The 19,981-nt window shown below is 42.2% G+C and overlaps 1 protein-coding gene across 1 annotated transcript in view; it reads left to right on the top strand.

Moving 5' to 3' along the window:
- Positions 1-3,296: 3,296 nt before the first annotated feature.
- Positions 3,297-19,981, top strand: part of LOC131234907 (1-(5-phosphoribosyl)-5-[(5-phosphoribosylamino)methylideneamino] imidazole-4-carboxamide isomerase, chloroplastic) — a 35,634-nt gene continuing 18,949 nt past the window's right edge. Inside the window, exons 1-3 of the mRNA XM_058231902.1 lie at positions 3,297-3,521; positions 3,605-3,663; positions 15,036-15,243. Coding sequence (XP_058087885.1) covers positions 3,386-3,521; positions 3,605-3,663; positions 15,036-15,243 — 403 coding nt within the window. The 5' untranslated portion in view covers positions 3,297-3,385. The remainder of the gene's footprint in view (positions 3,522-3,604; positions 3,664-15,035; positions 15,244-19,981) is intronic.

Raw genomic sequence — 19,981 nt, 5'->3', positions numbered from 1 at the left:
GTTGTCATTGCTATCAATTCAGGGTGTATGAATTGAAATGTTCATAGTCATTAGTCAACCCGTAAAACATCTCAATATTGGAATGAAATGCCATACGCTGGCTCTCATGTGGGGACTGTAAGCGAGCAGAAACAATTTTCTCATTGGGATCATATGTAATAATTTTTTTCCCAATGCATTTGAAATTCAAGATTATCAAAACATTATCATTTAACATCCCACAGCAGCAAAGTTTACAAGACATTGTTTCAACATTTAATTTTACACCTGTTGTGATTAGGATCATATGTAAAGTAGGTCCGTTTATGCCAGCAATTGTAAATTGAAATTTATCGAAACATATGACCTTCCAACGGTCAGAGTAGCCGCTACTATCAGCAATTGTAAAAGAACCCAAAGCGTAACATTTTTACCTATTATATAAAGAATTTAAAGATAAAAAACAGATCTGTATATGGCGACAAAATCAATTGTTAGAGAAAATGGTATAACAAAAAACCCAAGAAAAACAGTGGAAAACAAATATCAAAGCTTTTCAAACTTTGAGATATATGGAAAAACAGAGACCCATCCAACGAATAGGATTTCTGTTACGCCAAGGCTATCTCAGGGATTGAGATATGAATAAGAATGAGTAGGGCCACATGCTTGTCACTGAAGACGAGCGATATGAATGCCTACCTCTCGAGGAATATGCACAGGAGATGGAGAAGAAGTTCGGATCTGTTGGCTGAGCAGTCCGCTGCAAGAAGATGAAGTGGATATCAAAATCAGAGATGGAGAAGAAATCCAGTGCATGCAAGACAGGACTTCCCAACAACATGCACTCCTTGAATAATACAACAACATGCAAGGAGGTAAACATGCATAAACATGCAAGGCCCCTGTAGAGATCAAACTTTCCTTCGTACATACCTCTCGGCATTTGGATGTGCTGCGGTAGCGTTCGACAATCTTCGGCAAGATCTGTTCCGAGGCCAATACCTGTGAACCATGGAAAAACAGACGAACATGGCGTCAATGAAGGGAAGAGCTCAAAAACCATCTGCGTTGAGAAGGGGGAACATCAATGGGTGCTGTCTTTTCACCGTGTAGGTCCGCAAAATCGCAGCAGTCCGGATCGGTTCCTCCCTGCGAAGAATGACTGAGACGCCATGAGAAGGTTTTAAATTATACAACTGCGCGAACGGAAACCAACGATGCACTTGTGGACCACTGTATGTACGAATGACCGGTCTGCTGTGAGACAGTAATCCTCTTGATTACCTGCAGCGGATTTGAAAGTCAGGCGGCTACTTTACATCCGTCTACCACCAACTCATTTAGTAGGTATTTATGTCTGAAACCAAACAGGAGGCGAAAGTCATCATGACTTCTTTATGCTCTAATGCTAGTATCTCCAAAAACCAAACAGGCCCTAAGTGCATCCCCTTAATCTAATTGTAGAGCCTAAAAACAACTCGGTATATGATTTCGGTGGGCCATACCAAGAAAAAAGCTGGGAGAAGGACACATGCCCTTGACTTTTTAAGGGCCTAACGTGATGAATGTATGAAATCCACTCCAACCATTAGATACAAAGCTAAATTGTAGATCAGGGACAAAAAACTATCCTATTCTCAATTCATACGTGTCATACGGAAGGAAATAGTTTGGCGCGTGAGGGTTACTATTTCCCTCCTTATAGCCCACTTAAATTACGAAACATATGATATTTGGACCCAATGGCTAAAATTAAGCGACACACATGATGATCAGGGTGGATTTTATAGAAACATTATGGTGGCCATTTCCTACAACATTTTTAACCCTTTATGGGTTCATGATCGGGATGTCCGTGCATAAAAATGACTATAGTTGACTTTAATAACTAGTGTACCTCACCGCAATGTTTAGGTGAAATCCACCTCAATCACCAGGTGTGCTACACCATCTTAGTCGTAGGGTGCAAAACGTGACGCAATGCCTGATTCAGGTGAGCCATAGGAAGGGAAAACAGTTGGGACCTTGCATACTGTTTTCAATTGCATGGTCCACCTAAATTACACACTAAGCTAACTTTTGAGCCTTGCAGCTCAAATAGAGTGATGCACCCAGCGATTGGGGTGGATTTCACATAATACCATTGAGAATTAGTAAGATACATATCATGTATAAAGAAATGTGCCAAACACAAAAAATGAATTAACGTGAGATTCATGCATACATGCAAATATAATCAAGAACTTCAATTCACCTGAATTATATGGTATCTGTGATTTGAATTTCAATTCACATGATTCGTATGAAATCTATACTACCAAACTACCCATTTACAACAAGTATAATTATTTTCAGTTGAATATAACGATTGCCACATTTTCCCTCTTCCCTGTCCGCCAATAAACGGTCTCGGCCATGGATACAGGTTGGAGCATGATCCACCGATTAGGGATTCGGCACTATCATCCTGTGTACCTAGCTAGGAATAGATAGGTCTTCTGAGGGGCGACCATGATATATATCGATTTCATCCACACCGTTCATCCATCTTGCCATGTGATTTTAGGGAACAATCTACAAAAATTAGACAAATCCAAGACTCAAGTGGACCACATCATAGGAATCAGCTGTGATAATGACACCCACCTTAAAAACCTTTCTAGGGTCCACCGTGGTGGTTAATTTCCATCCAAACTGTTCATAAGGTCAAATGGACCTAGACGAAGGAAAAACACAGATATAAGCTCCATCCAAAGCCTCTGTGGCTCTAAATTGATTTTTTGACAATAAGTGTTTAATATCCACCGTGTGGTCCACTTGAGCCTTGTAACTATCTCATTTTTGGGCTTCCACCCCAAATTGATATAAAAAAAATGAATGGACGGTGTGGATATAACCCATACATCACCTGGCCCCTCAGAACCCCTGTCCCAGCTGGGGGGAGTACCCAATCCGTGTCCACGATCCACACCATGGCGGCCCATAACACTGGGCCCCACCACCCCAATCCAAAACAGATTTGGACCGTACAAACACTCACCCCTAAAATCAGCCCGTCTTACTCATCAGGAGGGCCACACGTGCAAGCTGAATGTGGACCGTTTGGGAAAAAAATTACAAACCATACATTCTCTTCGTGGTGGGGTGGCCCACCTGATACTGTATACCATCCTTACTTCATCACACAGTCATCTCTCATGTGGGCCACATCATGAGCTGCTCAGATGTCCCACACACCCTCCAGGATGACACGTGCGAAGGTCCAACGCACCACGTGGGGCTAGCATACCTACTCCATAAACCCTAACTGCTTTCCGTCTCATTCTCCCGCAATTTTCCGAACAAGGAAGCTCTGCTGCTCGTGCGGACATTTCTCTCTGAAATACCAAGCATCCATCGCAACATGAGAATCGGTACACGTCGGGTGTTTGGAGACATCTCTAGTCCCAACCTCAGCTCTCTCAACGACTATTCTCTTCTTCCAATCCACCATCCAAAGAATCAGAGCTTCATTTCAGTTTTACCAACACAAGGCTCCAGTACATTCTCATTTCCATTCCCTTTTTTTTTTTTTTGAAATTTTTTTATACCGTGTGATATCTCAATTTCTGGTGCATCGCAGGATCTCGACCGTCCATTCGATGTGCCGTCCGTTTTCGACCGTGCATTGACATACACAAGGTGAGATCCAATCGTCTAGTACTGTTTGGTTAGTTCATGCCTGTGAAATGGATGATAACAAGGGAATTCCAGCTATGCTTTATTCTGCTAGTGTATGGCATATCATACACATGCACTTAGGGGCTTACCTCAACCTGCGCTGTCCCAATTGTGGGCCCACCATGGATGGGGCTTAAACCGATGATCTCGCTGAATTGGCAATTCCAACCATCTGTCAATGATCATTAAGCAGAAGGTTAAAAGGAACGGCAGTGAATGGTTGATTTAGCGAGAGAATTCCCTTAATTGGATGGTTAGGATCGCCCAATCGTCATGGTTTCTGGGTTTACGAGCCATCCCAGTGTTGCCCATGATTTTTATTGTTTGGTTTGAGGAATGTGCATGGCGTGCGTGCATATGGTATTCGATACCCTGGCAGAGTATGGAATGATTTATTGATAGTTGTGTTTCAATAATGGCCTGAAAATACACTGGTCATATGATTCTAACCGTTAAAATTACCTTGTTGAACTTTGACCATTATCCAATTCTCTCTACCACTGTTCATCTAATGGCCACTGATCGGATGGCTATGATTTCCTTATTGTTATATTTGTGGGTTATGCCCCATTTGTAGTGGGGCTCACTATTGGGTGGTCTGGATCGATGTACATTCCATTACATGCATTATATAATGCTCTGGTATAGTTCTGTGGATAATACTCATGCATGCATCTAACGTGCAAATGGCAGACTTGTATTCAGATAGTTGGCCCCACCGTGGACGAGGCATGATCAAAAGGTTACGCTGATGGGCCAATCAGAACTATTTGATCAATGATCGGTCAACATTTTCCCATCAAATTTGGATTGTTAATGTTCAATTTTTAACTGTCCATTTTGTGGCAAGCGATCAAATGTTTAGGCTGTCCAATTAGTGCAATTTTCTGGTTATGTCTTATCCCTAATGGGGCCCACCTATATGCAATTGCCCTCAAAGATCGGGTTATCCTCCTTTTCATTGCACAGCTGATCGTTATGACAATGAGATAAGTATGTGGGGATGGAGATTTCTTTTAATTTTAATAGAAAGAGAAAGTATACAAATATGTTTTTAAAATGTTCTAGTGTTCGATATAGGAAGGATGCATTCATGTAGTTGGGCACAAGGCTATGATTATGATTTTTGTAATTGGAGTTTTTTACGTAAAGCACATGCATCTTTCGGAATGTGGTTGTGTAACACACGGAAAGGAAGCTTGCTAAGTGGATGGGAGGAACTTGTCCTTTAGGATGGATCGCTCTTATTACGGTGTTAGTCTTCAACCTTTCGGTTTAGTTTGTGCCCTTATATTAATCACGGACATGGTGCCCAAGAAGTTTGAAAAAAAAAAAAACTAAATGTGACTTCTTAAGGGAGGGAGGAGGTATAGAGAAGAAATATCTTTAGCCAATTTGAAGGTTGCCTAAAAGGCTAAGAGGGGTGGCAGTGTTGGCACTGGGAATATTAAATTGAGAAATTGATCTCTTTAGTAAATGGTGGGGGAGGCTTAGCGAAGAACCAAATGCTTCATAGAGGAAGATCTGAAATTGTAACCTGGTAATGGCAGTAGGGGAAAGGGGTCCGGTGTGTCTGGAAGTCCAAATCTTGTGTAGGAGATGAATCTAGGTGTGTGGGTAAATGCTTCAAAAAGGGGTATAACTTGGGGTCGTGTGACTATTGTTTGCAATATTATTAACATCGAGTGATATTATCGATATTGCGTGGATCCGATATGAAACACTGGGGGATTCCAAAATCCCCCCCACATCCCACCACATATTGACGATATCACATATATTACGATATCGTCGATATATCACAAAATATTGTTAAAGCCCCTTTATAAGGTTCCCTTGTATTGTCAATGCATGCGATATGTATTGAAGATACAAGGGCAGCCCCTCTCCCCTTTGAAATAACAAAAAGGGAAGAGGAAAATAACTTACTATGAAAGCCTCTTATGTTACATGCACAACCTGTATGGGGCTGCCGTTTGAATAAGTCAAGCCTTGAATAAGTCAAGTGAAGTTGGGTTGGTTGCTATGAAATATGGATATTAGTCTCTGTTAGTTCTCCGTAGTTCTCCTTTTAGGGAGAATAGTCCACTTGTCAGTAGGAATTTGTTAGGTTTTTATGTATTTAAATTATCCTATTGGATGAGAAAAGAGCATGGAAATTATTATTTTCTCTTTATGAGAAGTTTGGAGGTTTTGGTTCCCCTAGAAGAGAACCTATTTTTGTTCTTGATTCAACTCATCCGTAACCATACATTGACGAAAGAAGTTTGATCGTATCATTTTAGGTTCTGGTTCCCCTTCAAGAGAACCTATTTTTATTCTCGATTTGGCTTGTCCGTAACCATAGGCTGACGAAAGAAGTCTGACCATATCATTTTACGTTCCGGTTCCCCTCGAAGAGAACTTATTTTTGTTCTCATCCAATAGGATAATTTAAATACATAAGAGCTCAACAAACTTCTACTGACAAGTGTACAATTCTCTCCAAAACGAGAACTAGCAGAGACATGTGGACTGAAGAGAAAATAATATCCCTATTTCATAGCAAACCAACCCAATGTCAGTTGACATGGCCTATTCAAGGCATGACTTATTCAAACGGTAGCCCCATATAGGTTGTGCACGACATGTTTTAAATATTGATGATATCGGCCGATATATCCCATGATATATCTTATATCCCACCTGTGCGATATGAAACACATAGCAATATATCCCACATGTTCGATCCAGTGAGCATTTTCAATTTCTGATCTTTTTTTGTTGTTGAAATTATATTAAATCAGTGTCAGATGGTTAAAAATCCATTGTTTCTTCATGTTTTGCATGAAAAAAATCTTATATTGTTGGATTAAACATTGAATGGTGGTTTCTAATCCACCATATCCAAATTGTGGGCCCTATTTCTTGATAAACACACTTGTTAGGACGTGAATTGCCTGCAACCTGGGGTTAAGGGGCTATAGAAATCTGAGTGGGAGGTGTTGGACGATCGAGATTATAGGTATCGGGACTATGACAAAGGTAAACGCCCTGAGATGAGAAGCAAGGTATCCCTTCGTCCGACGCACCCTTCAACTAGAGGTACCACCGGAAGATCGTATAAGGGTAGATATTTCGACGCCTCAGAAGCCTGGTCGGGGTTAGACAATGTCGAAAAGTCAGATCCGTATGACCAAGGGGATAACGGGTGGAAACAGGTCTCCTATGCGAGACGAAATATATTGACCGCAAAATCTATAGGTAGGAAAAGATATTTTTATCACACTTTGTTCGTCAGGGGTTATCTGGAGGGTTGGCTCCCCATAAACATTTTTAGAGTGTTCAGTAGGGTAGGAGCTGTTATGGATGTGGTTATGGCTAGAGATCAGAATAGTGGGCATTATAGGGGTTTTGCTCTGGTTAGGATGAGCTTCGAATTAGAACTTGAAGAGCAGTTGAAATGCTTCATGGTGAAAAGTTCGGAGGCATCCCAATGTTAGTTCAGAGGGCTAGGTTCGGGCTGAACTACAGAGATCAACACGGGAAGATAGGTAATGCCGACATTCACACCGACCCTACCAAACCTCCTCCAGCTTCTTAGGTGAAGAGTACGAATGGTAACTCATTCAGAGATGTTGTACTCCGTCATGTTCAGACTCTCACCGACAACCCCAGCAATATCAATCTCCCCGACAAGGAAGACAATGTCTCAACCAGACTGGCCTTTGCAGAACGGATGGTAGAGTGGAAGGATTTCACTTTGACCATCAGCCAAGAGTGTTTCAACAGGGCTAGAGCTGACCTGCGGGAGTTCGTGGTCATCATCACAAAGGATGGGGTGTCGATACCTCAGGTCAAGGAATGGATCAAAGAATGCACTGGCTTCCATCCTGGTAACTGCAACATAAAACCCATAGGTTACAACGAGTTGTGGGTAAAGGTTTGCCCTGGGATAAACTCGGATATGCTTTCAATGGTGGGCCATTTGCATGCGGATGGCCTGGTTACTAAAGTTCTGTCGTGGGAAGATTACTCAGCGGTGGGTATGGACAACGTCTGGGTTCTCTTATGGGGCATTCCCTTGAAATGTTGGTTCGAGGAATTTTTTATCTCTTCAGCGGCCTGTCTTGGTTCCTTCGTGGAATTTGACTTCAAGACGAAGCTAGGTGATCAGCTGGGTGTTATCAGGGTTTGTGTGAGAAGGAAGAAGGGCATCCCTTTCCCTCCTCATTTGATTGTTCACCTCGACGACCGTTAGATCCTCCTTCCGGTTCAAAGAGAGCTGCCCGACGCAGCTTATCTTAAATGGGGAGACCTATGGAGATCGAGAGAAGGCCCTCCACCATCCCAGGCATAGCGGACAGAGCAGCGCTTCAATGAAGGTGCACGGACGACGCCATACTCCGGCGGAACTCCGATCGACGTAGTTGACAGAGCCTTTGGCCCCATCGACGATCGAGCCCTCATCCGAGCCGCAGAGGAGCCAAGTGGCTCGATCGCAGGAAGCTCGTCGTCGTTCCCTGACCTCACTGTCTCCCGAGGCGAAAAGCATCACGTCCCCTGTTCAGAGAAGGCTACATGTGGCATAGAAGACGTCCTGGTGCCGTGCGATTCACGTTCCCGCTCTGAGCGGGCGACGGAGAAGGCCATGTGGCCACCTATCAGCTCGACATCCCCAATTTATTACTCACTGAGGCGCCCGAGGCCCGAAGGCCCACTCTCGTCAGGGAGTCGACACGTGGGTTCTCTTTCAGATATAGCTTCAGTGACCTGACACGTGGACTCCTTTGTTCCTAGCCCGAGGAAGGATACCTGTTTATGTATTTTGGGTCCAGCCCCGCCTCAAGCTCCTTAATGCTGCTGTTTGCCCTCTTCCTGGATCATAACCTCTCCTTACCTCGAAAACCCTCCCCAACAACCTAAACACACTACACAGCCAGTTCCAACACCTTCACATCCAGACCCACCCCTCCTTTGCGATGGGGGATGACTTATCCAGAGCTGATGACTCTCTCAGCAGATTCTCTGAATCCCAATCTCCATCATCCCTCCCTACATCCCCTCCCTACTCCCAACAATCCCGGGACTGGGCAGATCTGGGCCCCATAACTTTATTTCAGGAAGATATATCCCCCCATGTGATAGACGCTGAACCTCTGTAAATGTGTGCTGACTACCTGCCTCAGCTTCAGGACGCTGTTCACACCACTCCAAGAGCAGGCAAGAGCAGAGAAGAAATCTTTGATGATCTCCAAAACAAGAAGTGGATAAGGGATGCGGTGGGCCACGTAGGGAGATCCCCGGGGTTGTCATTTGGAGATAGAACTGAAGATTACGTCGCGTTGTTTCAATGTATCGAAAACAGAGGAAGACCCATCCCCATTTCGGGAACCTCAACTAATCACGCCATTAGATCTTCTAGTAACCGGGAACTTCAAAGACTTCAACTGAGCCCAGGAGTTATTTCCGCGGTCAAAGCGCGTCACCAGCGTATGGGATCTCAGGGAAGATCGGTGACCCGATGAGAATCCTCTCTTGGAATGTTAGGGGGATAGGCTCCAAACAGAAGAGGGGCCTTATAAAGGAATCAATCAGTAGGAGAGATCCGGATGTTCTGTGTTTATAGGAAACCAAAGTCCCGCTTTTCAAAGACGCTCTTCTGGCCTCCATCTGGATCGCCAAGGATGCTAAATGGGTTTCACTCAATGCCTCGGGCAGCTCCGGTGGGATTTTGATCGCCTGGAAATCGTCCAAATGGGAGATGCTGTCTTCCTTCGCTGGATCTTTCTCGGTCTCAGTCATTCTTCAAGATAAGTCCTCTCCTTTTTGTTGTTTAATTTCGATGGTTTACGGTCCTAATGCGGACCCTATTAGAGCAGATTTTTGGGACGAGCTCACAAATATCAGGCAGTTGTTTTCAGGTGCTTGTTGTTTTGTTGGGGACTTCAACGTTGTCAGGTTTATGGAGGAACACTCTTGCAACAAAAGAATGTCACAAGCCATGCTCGATTTCTCTGATTAGATCCAGACGCATGAACTGGTCGACCTTCCCCTTTCGGGGGCTAGGTTCACCTGGTCCAATGGTCGCCGTTGCCCTATCCAATCTAGGCTCGACAAATTCTTATTATCTACTGACTGGATGGACGTGTTTCCCTTGGCATCCCAAATTGCGCTCCCTAGAACTACTTCGGATCATTGCCCAATCCTTCTGTCTATGGATGACCAGAGTTGGGGCCCCAAGCCGTTCAAATTCAACTCGTCTTTGTTGAATATTCCTGGTTTTCGCCAATTGATCGAGGTATGGTGGCCCACCCTTCAGGCTGATGGTTTCTTTGGGCACAAGTTTCTTTGCAAGCTTAGAATTCTGAAGATGAAGCTAAAGGAATGGAAAACAGATGTTCTGCACAAGAAGGAATCGAAGATGAATGACCTTTTCTCTGAGCTCCAGCGTATTGATCAGGAAGCTGAAGTCTCACCCATGACATCAGAATCTTTGGGGAGGCGCATCCAGATAATTCAAAACATCGCTGCCAGGGCTTTGGAAGAAGAGATTTCGTGGAAGCTGAAATCTAGAACCAAGTGGATTGCTGAAGGCGATAAGAACACTAAATACTTTCACAGCATTGCCAACATGAGGGCTCGGGCCATTCATTCTATTACCATGGATGGCATCTAGATAGAAGACAGGACGGAGATTGTCCACACAGCTATCAATCATTTCAGTTCTCTGCTTACCTCAGAAGGCTGGCCCAGGCCGGGTCTTGATCACATCCAATTCAAGATGCTAGAAGCTGTCGAAGTTGAGTTGCTAGAAGCCCCTTTCAGTGAGGAGGTGAAGTTTGCTGTGGACTCCCTAGGTAGGGATAAATCCCCTGGGCCAGATGGCTTCCCTATGGCATTTTTCCAATCCTTTTGGGCAATCATTAGATCTGATGTTATGGAATTCTTGTCTGAATTTCACGAGAGAGGGAGGTTATCGAAAGGGTTAGGGGCTTCCTTCATTGCTTTAATTCCTAAGTCGTCACGCGCTTGCTCCTTCTCAGACTTCAGACCCATCAGCCTTATAGGAGGCCCATACAAAATTCTCACTAAGGTTCTCTCTTCCCGGCTAGCGAAAGTGATGGGGAAACTCATCTCTATTATCCAAAGCGCATTTATCAGAGGTAGGAAGATCGTCGATTGTGCTCTAATTGCGAATGAAGTGCTCCATTCTTGTCATGTCTCTGGGGAGAAAGCTGTCTTTTGCAAGTTGGACGTTGAAAAGGCATATGACCATGTGGAATGGGGATTTCTTCAATACCTCATGAGTTGTATGGGTTTTGGTGCCAAATGGAGGAAATGGATTGAAGCTTGCGTTGGATCAGCCCACTTCTCCATCCTTCTCAATGGCACTCCTTTTGGCTTTGTCAAGAGTTCTAGGGGGCTTCAACAAGGTTATCCCCTATCCCCTCTTCTCTTCCTTCTGATTGGGGAGGCCTTATCTCAGATGTTGACCAAGGGCTAGGAGGAAGGCGTCATCAGAGGTATCTTGATGCCTGAGGTCCAAGCGCCAATAACCCACATCCAGTTTGCGGATGACACCCTCATCATTTCTGAGGCCAACTAGGCTTACGTCGACAACCTCAATACAACCTTCCGCTGTTTCGAAGCTGTGTCGGGGTTGAGAATTAACATGTCCAAATCCAAGCTGTACGGGGTCAACCTATCTGATGCGGAGTCGGCTACTTTTGCCAAATCGCTTGGTTGCTCTACTGCTTCATTCCTTCCTCTTTTGTGGGTCTTCCTCTCGTCATTGGTCCCCCTCCCAAATCGATATGGGACAAGGTTGTGGACAAGATTCAGAAAGCCATTGCTAGGTGGAAATGTAGGTATTTATCGATTGGAGGGTGCATCACTCTGATCAAGTCTGCACTTTCCAACTTCCCTATATCTTATGTCCATGTTCAGATGCCCCCCAATGGTGCTTGCGGCCATTGATAAGTTAAGGCGTGATTTCCTCTAGAGCGGTAAAGACAATCAGAAGAAGTTTCACCTTATGTATTGGAAGGAGGTCTGCAACCATTATCAAGAGGGCGGGGCTAGTATTAGAAACTTGAAGACTATGAACCAGGTCCTTCTCGGTAAGTGGATCTGGTGTTTGGGGTCTGAGAGGGGTTCTCTTTGGAACTCCATTATCAAAGGTAAATATGGGTCATTGCCAGGTGGTTGGTGGACAAGCGACAAGACCGTGCATAGAGCTTCCTATCTTTGGAAGGGGATCATCCGCATGAAGAAGGAAATGCTCAAAAACATCATGTTCGAACTCAGTAATGGCAATTCAATTCGCTTCTGGGAAGACCGATGGCTTGGAGAAACCCCTCTAAAACTCCGTTTTCCAAACATATACCGTCTGGCTCCTCTCAGGAACGTGACGGTGGCTGGTTGCTGCTCTGCTTCGTCTACAAATGTGGTTTGGGACGTTAAATGTCTTAGAAATCTCAATGACTGGGAAATCCCCGAATACGCTGATCTCCTTGATGCTATCTCAAAAGCCATGCCAGATCCAGAAGCTCAGGATAATCTCTCTTGGACCTGTGACAAATCCAGCGCCTTCTCGGTCCGCTCATTCTACTCGTTCCTCACCCCTTCAGCTCTCTCTACGGCCACTCACGCCATTTTATGTTTTGGCTGGCTCGTAGGCAAGAACAGAATTCTAACGGTCGATGACCTTAAGAAAAGGGGAATGAACATTGTTAGCATTTGCCTCTGCTGTATGAAAGTCGAGGAATCTGTGAATCATCTCCCGCTTCATTGCCCGTTCATCCATCAGATCTGGGCTGATTTTCTGATGCGGTTCAACATATGCTGGTGCAGCCTGCTATCGGCAGACAATTGCTTTCGTGGCACGGGGTTAGGATGAGCAAAGACAGAAAAAGCATTTGGAGGATGGCGATCATCGCAATTTGGTGGTCTGTTTGGGAGGAGAGAAACAATAGATGTTTCAATGACAAGTTGTCTTCGGTTAAAGACGTTTGGTTCAGGGCAAAAAAATTAATTTTTGAATGGGTGGGTAATGTAATCGGGCTGAATCAGGACAGCTTGCTGTTCCTAGGAGTTTAGGCTCTCTGCTACCTCAGCAGAGTCCTCCCTTCCTTTGTATCTTTCCCCCTTTTTTCAATATATTTCTCTGTTATCCTTAAAAAAAATAATAAAATCATAGAGTTGGAGCTTTGATTTTGATATCCATTGGTTCTTCATGTTCCCCAAATTTTATTTTCGAAAATTTCCTTCAACTAGCTGCCAATTGAGACTAATTTCGAAGTATTTAGGAGTAGTTGATGAAATGATCATCACATACACTCTAGTTTCGAAATTTGAGTTTAGGTGGTCTGAATTGGGAAAAATTGGGGCAATTTCAAAATTTATCCAATTTCTCCGAAATTGCTTACAATGTTGCACTCCAAACATGAAATCAAGTATGTATGAGGGCTGTTCTACTGATTTGTTAAGTCCTTGTCAATTTTCAGAAAATAAATATCAAATTTAATTAAAAATATTAAAATATTATTATTATTTTTTTCAAAAATTCCCTTCAACCAGCTGTCAATTGAGACTAATTTCGAAATATTTGAGAGTGTTTGATGAAATCATCATCGCATATACTCAAAATGTTATGCATTCAATTTGAATATAGTTGCATTAGTTCGATTAGATGACACATAGCTTTGGATCCTATGCAAAGGAAACCTATTATGTGCATTTCTTTTTTGAGATGTTATGCTTTGAAAGTGTGTATTAAGGTCTTTTTTAGCAATCTCTGAAGTTTCATTGAAAAATTCAGCCGTTTTTCCAATGTTTCCCCATGTTTCCCAAAAGGTGTGATAAATTACCCGATACAAATGATATATCCCGTGCGATAACCGATACATATATGTATCCCAAGGGTGTGATACGTAACACGATACTGACATTTCAAACATTGATGTGCGTAACAAATGTTACGATCCCTACGATTTAAAGAGCCTAATTTGACATGTTCCATCAATCCTGGGGCTTTTGGCATATCGGTCAGGTAACAATTGGTATTAGAGCCAACGCCACATCCTTTGTTCGAGTCATGGAAGGGACAACCTATGGAAAGGGCAACCTAGACTGGAGTGAAAGCCTCCATGACATGGCAAGGGCTACCTGAAGAACTAGAGTGCAACAAATTACTTTTGTTGAATTATCTTACTCGTCCATCTAATGGTTAGGGATATGGATGGTCCATGTTGATCGCATTGTAACTGGTCCAATCATTGATCAAGACCATTCCCTTTTAAAAAATCACTTTGGTTGGATGATCCTAACCGTACAGTCAATGCCTAGTAAATTGAAGGTCCATATTGATCATACTACAAACACTCCGATCCTTAATCTAGACCATCCATCACATGAATTCTGCCATTGATCTCGTGTTTCTCTCAAAAACACTTTTTTCCAAGTGATCCCTAAATGTCCAATCCATGGGTAGGTAAATGGACATTCCATATTGACCACTATACATGGTGCGATTGCTGATTCAGACCCACCATCACATGGGTCCCACCGTTGATTGCTCATCCTCTCAAAAAATTGCCATGTTTGGATGATCTTAACCATCACGTGTTTCGCACCTTTTGACTGCCCATCCCTCTCAAAAAGGAGTAATCACTAGCAGATATCAGGAATAAGAATCCTAGTTTTTTTTTTTTTTCCTTTCATTTTTGCCATTCTGATTCCCTAATTTTTGGGCACTGAGATGCTGCTGATTGGGGTGTCGGGCATTTCAATATCCAGGTATTCCAATGTCCAACAGCGCCAACGTAAAATCGGACCCCAAGTGGAGATTGTGACTCCTTGGAATCTGAAGACCCCCAATGCAAGCGGCCCTGCTCACCAGAAAATGTACAGTTTCCTGTGCACATGATTCTGTGCATATTTGGCCCATGGTTTGACGAGCTAAAACATTAATCTGATTGCCCCCCAGTGGATGAGGATGGCCAAGAAATCTCTCAGATTGAGAGATCGTAACCCTTCAATAGCTGGCCTTTTTTTTTTTCTGTTGAGTGGAGTGCTGCTGTACCTGTTCCTGTAACCTTATGTTTTTCTTCACTACAAGAAGGGTTGGGGTAATCCAGTCTGGGAGAGTGCAGCGCATCCTTCATTCATGGTGGGGCCATCACTTCAATAGTTCAATTTCTGAACCATGGGCCCCACATTTATGAAGGCCTGCAAATTGCATGCTTGCTGGTCAGCGAGAACCCTATAATTCGAGTATTCTATAGTCCATACCAAAAATGCCTGTGGAAATGGATATGAACTTGCACTTGGTTGAATTGGAAATATTTCAGGGGAAAGTGAAGCAAATTGTGGGATCCACCCTCCGGGATTCAACTGAGGGCACATCGACTCTCATAACCAATTTTGAATCAGACAAGTCACCAGCAGAGTTTGCAAATTTGTACAGACAGGATGGACTTACAGGTGGTCATGTTATAATGCTTGGTGCAGATGCCTCAAGCAAATCTGCGGCTGTTGAAGCCTTACATGCATATCCTGGTAAGTTGATGATTGCAACCCTACTTCGCACTGCATCTTTTGTCCCACTATATAAATAGGTCCTCACCATTGTATTGATTTCCTTAGCTGTGTAATTTCTCTTTCATCTTACATTATGGTCGAATCATGGAGCTTGACAAGTTCTGGTATAGTACATCATGCAAGATTTTAAGACAGTATTCAGTGTTTGAGTTGTGGTTTTTGAAGTCTGTTTTCATCTCAGTGGTTTGGACAAGAAAAGCTGGATAACTAGGGCTGTCAATAGGCTGGGCCCGGGCTGGGCTGAGGTCCGTCCAAGCCTGGCTTGCAAGTAAAACTTAAGCCTGAGCCCAGCACAGGCCTGTCGTAGGCCAAAAGAAACAGGCCTGAGCTTATACGGCCACTTTTGTGCAAGATCAAGGCTTTTCAATAGGCATGCCCCGCCATGCGTGATATATTTGGAGAAAAATGCCCTCAAAACCTTAAATGGACCAGGCCAGGCCAGCCTGAGCCTGGCCTGATTAATGAATGGGCTTTAATTGTAGGCTCGGCACTGGTCCTCGGGCCTAATACTCCAGCCCAAGCCTAGCCCGATGCGGGCCAAGCCTGAGGAGTTACCTATCACCATTTACAGAACTAGGTGTTGCTACACAGTATATAATTGCAAATCCAAAACCAATAACTTATGAGAGGAATTATATGATCTCCAATTTGGTATGGAAATCCTACCAATGGGCCCATGCTTCGACAATTTTGATGTTTGTTGGTGCATGACAGCTATATCGAAGCAATACGTCTAAGACCTAAGTGAAAGTTTTGACTTTTGAGTTTGAATTCACTTCAAACCCAAAACTTGTGGTTAAATCAAACCACCAGTTGGAGCATCACACCCCCAAAAATCAGTCCAACGAAAGAATTAATAAAACAAAATTTATTCATTTTTTCCTTTTAATTCATTATTCACCATTTTTTATTTATAAAATAGTCTTTGCACGTGTATTTACTTTAACTCAAAGAAAAAAACCCTAATCTAATCCTAACCAACTGTTATTTTAATCCCAACCATCTAGTTTAGTAAAATATTAAGGGTCTGTTTGACATGCATAATTGAATTGTATGGATAGAGTCATCATGATATGGTTATTTTATGATGATTACTCTTATAAATTATGATGATAATGAATATTTGACGTTTGTCAGCAACATTGACTGCCAATATAAACTTATGTGGATAGCATTATTTGGTATTTGGATTGCACAATTGGCATGCCATATGTTAATGATAAAATATATAAAATTTTAATTTATTTTAAAAAATAAGTAAATACTTCATATTAAGTTCCTATGTGGGCTTGGTTCATAGAACCATGGACCCCACTTATCCAATGGTCAGATATGACCAGTGGTGAGCCATTTGGGCAAGGTGTAACACTAGACCATGACTGTCATGTTATAGATCAATAGTCATCATCTAGCCAAAAGTGGCAACAAATGCAGAACTTTTGTCACTAGGTCAGTTCCTCTACCAGTCTTTTTTCGGTTCCTCTACAAGTCCTTTTTCGAACACCCAAGCTTTGTGGAGTCCACCATGTTGTAATGTAAATCCACTCTGTCCATCAAGTGGAAATGCTTAACTGTACATACAAAAGATCATCTTAATAAAAAAAAAAGAAAAGAAGAAAAAGCTCTTTTGGACGTTACCAGTGGGAACAATGTAAAATTTCTCTAAACCTCCAAGTTTACCTGTGCTTGAGTTTTCCATCCGGATGATTTTTGTATCTTCACTTCATTCTAATGAGTTAGACCTGAATAACGGGTTACATAAAAGATGCACACCATGGTGACCCCATATAAAACCTACGGCCGGCATCCTATCCCCATCTTGGTGTGGCTCACCTGAGTTTCGATCTGGCTGATTTTTATTCCCTAGGGCCTAGAGCGGAAGATAGAACCTGATATGTGTAGGATTCTGGTCCTTTTCATCTGAGACCATTTTCTCTAGGACCGGAATAGTCTGTAATACTTGTTTTACATTGCATAAAACACCCAAGGTCCGTGGGGTCCACCTTGTTGTATATGGAAGGTTCACTTCGTACATCAAGTGAGTACCATTATTTGGACCATACACATAGAAGATCAATGCCTTTTTAAAAACTCATATGGGCCTCATCAATGGGAACAATGTGAAATTACTCCCAAAACAAGTAAATTCACAGTGTGGCACCGCCTGAATTTTGTATCAGGCCCATTTTTTGTATCTTTTCTTTGTCTTTGTGACTTACACGGTGTTCAAAGTATTGGTATTGTCACATGTAGTGATGACGGGGGAAGCAGAAACATGTATTGGTATCACTGATACTCAGAAAAATATTGTCGACTGAGGGAACCATTGGGAAAAAAGTGGAAATTTTCAGCGAAACTCTAGGAGAGGTTAAATGACACATGTTTACACATGTAGGAATCAAAATATTGTAAAAAACAACTATACATAATAGCTTTTCATTTTATTAGGGCTTAACCATGTGTTGTTGAAAAAATCAGTATAAAATAAATATACAGAATTGTAGCAATCAATAGATTGGCCACCACTCATTAATATATCAAAATAAAGATACAAAATTGTAGCAATCAATAGATTGGTCACCACTCATTAATATATCAAAATTTGACATTAATTAACAGTGAAGAACACATTTTCCAGTATATAAATGAAAAAAAAAAGGATTTTCTCAAAATTCCCCATTTTTCAGCTAAAAGTTAATTTTTTAGTCACAAATCAATGTCAATACATAAGAATCATGCATAGACAATTAGACATGGATTTCCATTGCAATCCATGGTAACATTTGAAACAAAATGAAGTTTTTATGGATTTTTCGTCACCTTAAAAAATCCTAAAAAAAGGAGATTATCCTTTTTTTTTTTTTTTTGGAAAATTGAAAATTTCCCAAATTTTCTATCAATTTTCGCCTATATATGGATGTTGCCTTGGTATCAATAGGAATATCGCTGGTATCGGGGATATTATCAATGGCCAATACCAGGGAACCTTTTTAAGGGATTCTTTTCAAACTGTTGCTGATATCTATGATATCACCATGTAGAACCTGGAATTTTTTATACTTTCAGTAGTTTCGATATCGCTGGTCTGGGGATGATATTATTGATAATTTCGCCAATATTTGGAACACTTTACACCTGATTAATGGGTTTGATGAAAGTGCACACCATGATGGCCCCACACTCAAACTTATGGTTGGCATACCATCCCCATTTTTTCATGTGGTGTGGCCACCTGAATTGTGGATCCGGGTGATTTTTTATTTTTTATTTTCTTTTTCCTTAGGGCCTTACATTGAGGATAGAACTTGATAGATGAAGTGGATTTTACATGTACAACATGGTGGGGCCCCAGTGCCCACATACTTGGATGTTTTATGCGATAGGTAAAATAGGTATTGTAGAGGATTCCAGTCTGTTCCACTACTATGTTTCTACATTATTTCCCCTTTTTTCTCTGATTACCACTTCTATAGAAAAGCTTATTCTACAACCTGGGGTGTGGGGCCCACTGTGATGTGTGCTTGACATCCAATCTATCCATCATGTGCACCAGCACATTTTCTCCTCAGATCCCAAAACTCGGGCCCATCCAAAACTCAGGTGGGCCACATAATGTAATATCATGCCTAAAACTCAAAAAACACATCGCGTGGCCCACTGAGTTTTGTAATGACCTAATTTTTAGGGTGTTCGCCCATCCTGGCATTGTCTTTCTTCTGAGTGAAGGAGATGGGATACATGGAACATGGTGGATCCCACAAAATCTAAAAGGTTTTAATGGTGGACGACGCCATCTCAAATGTCCTTGTGGTGTGACCAAATAACATTTTTGATTGGGTTGATTTTTGGCATATGAGGTGGAGTTAAAAGGCTGCACCTTTTGGATGGATTAGATGGGGTCCCTATATCAAGGTCTGCCTTACACACCGTGTTGTATAAGAAGCTTATTTTACAAACATTATGGAAGAACATGCATCTTTTTTCTCTTATCAAAAGAGTTGTATTCTGATTTTTTCGAGGAACCTAGCTATGCTGATAATGCAACAATTAACAAGAGGAAAAAGGCGCAAAATAGAGTTGCTTTGCTAATCGATACTATGCGCATAGTTTTTTAACACACCCAACACAATGTTAACTATCCTGATTGCACTATTTTTATGATGATAGCACTATAATGAGCACCAAACGAGGCCTAATAATGATAGAAATATCCCTGAATCTTACTGCTACCATAAAAACTTCTACAGATCTTCCATAACTAACTAAATTATTCTCAGAATTGTGTGGTTGTGAGCTTGTTTGAAAGCTAACTTTGCAGGCTTTGTTTTATGTGCTAGTGGGTAAAGTGTTGTTCCACGTGTCTTTACACAAACAAACATTGAAAGAACTAGGAGGATCTTCATTCCATAATAAGGGAGGAGGGGGTCACTCTCTCCCAATCGTGTCTGTTGTTGCATTTCCTCCTTGACTGAAAAGAGATAAAGGCACAATGGGCCAGGCTGGGTTGACTGTATACAGAAAATAGTGAAATGATCAACTTTTTAAAACAGTCCAATCTAAGATTTTTTTCGCTGACCCAAACGGAAATGAGTGAAAGGATCAAAGGTTTGAAACAGTAAAATATAAGAATTTTTTGTTGGTATCCCCTCCATCCAAGTGAGTCCCACCAGAAATTGGTTTTGAATTTTGATCATTG

The sequence above is a fragment of the Magnolia sinica genome, chromosome 19 (assembly GCF_029962835.1).
Source record: "Magnolia sinica isolate HGM2019 chromosome 19, MsV1, whole genome shotgun sequence".
Lineage (NCBI taxonomy): Eukaryota > Viridiplantae > Streptophyta > Magnoliopsida > Magnoliales > Magnoliaceae > Magnolia > Magnolia sinica.
Note: the sequence above shows the minus strand (reverse complement) of the source record. Positions and strands in the feature narration are given on the sequence as shown.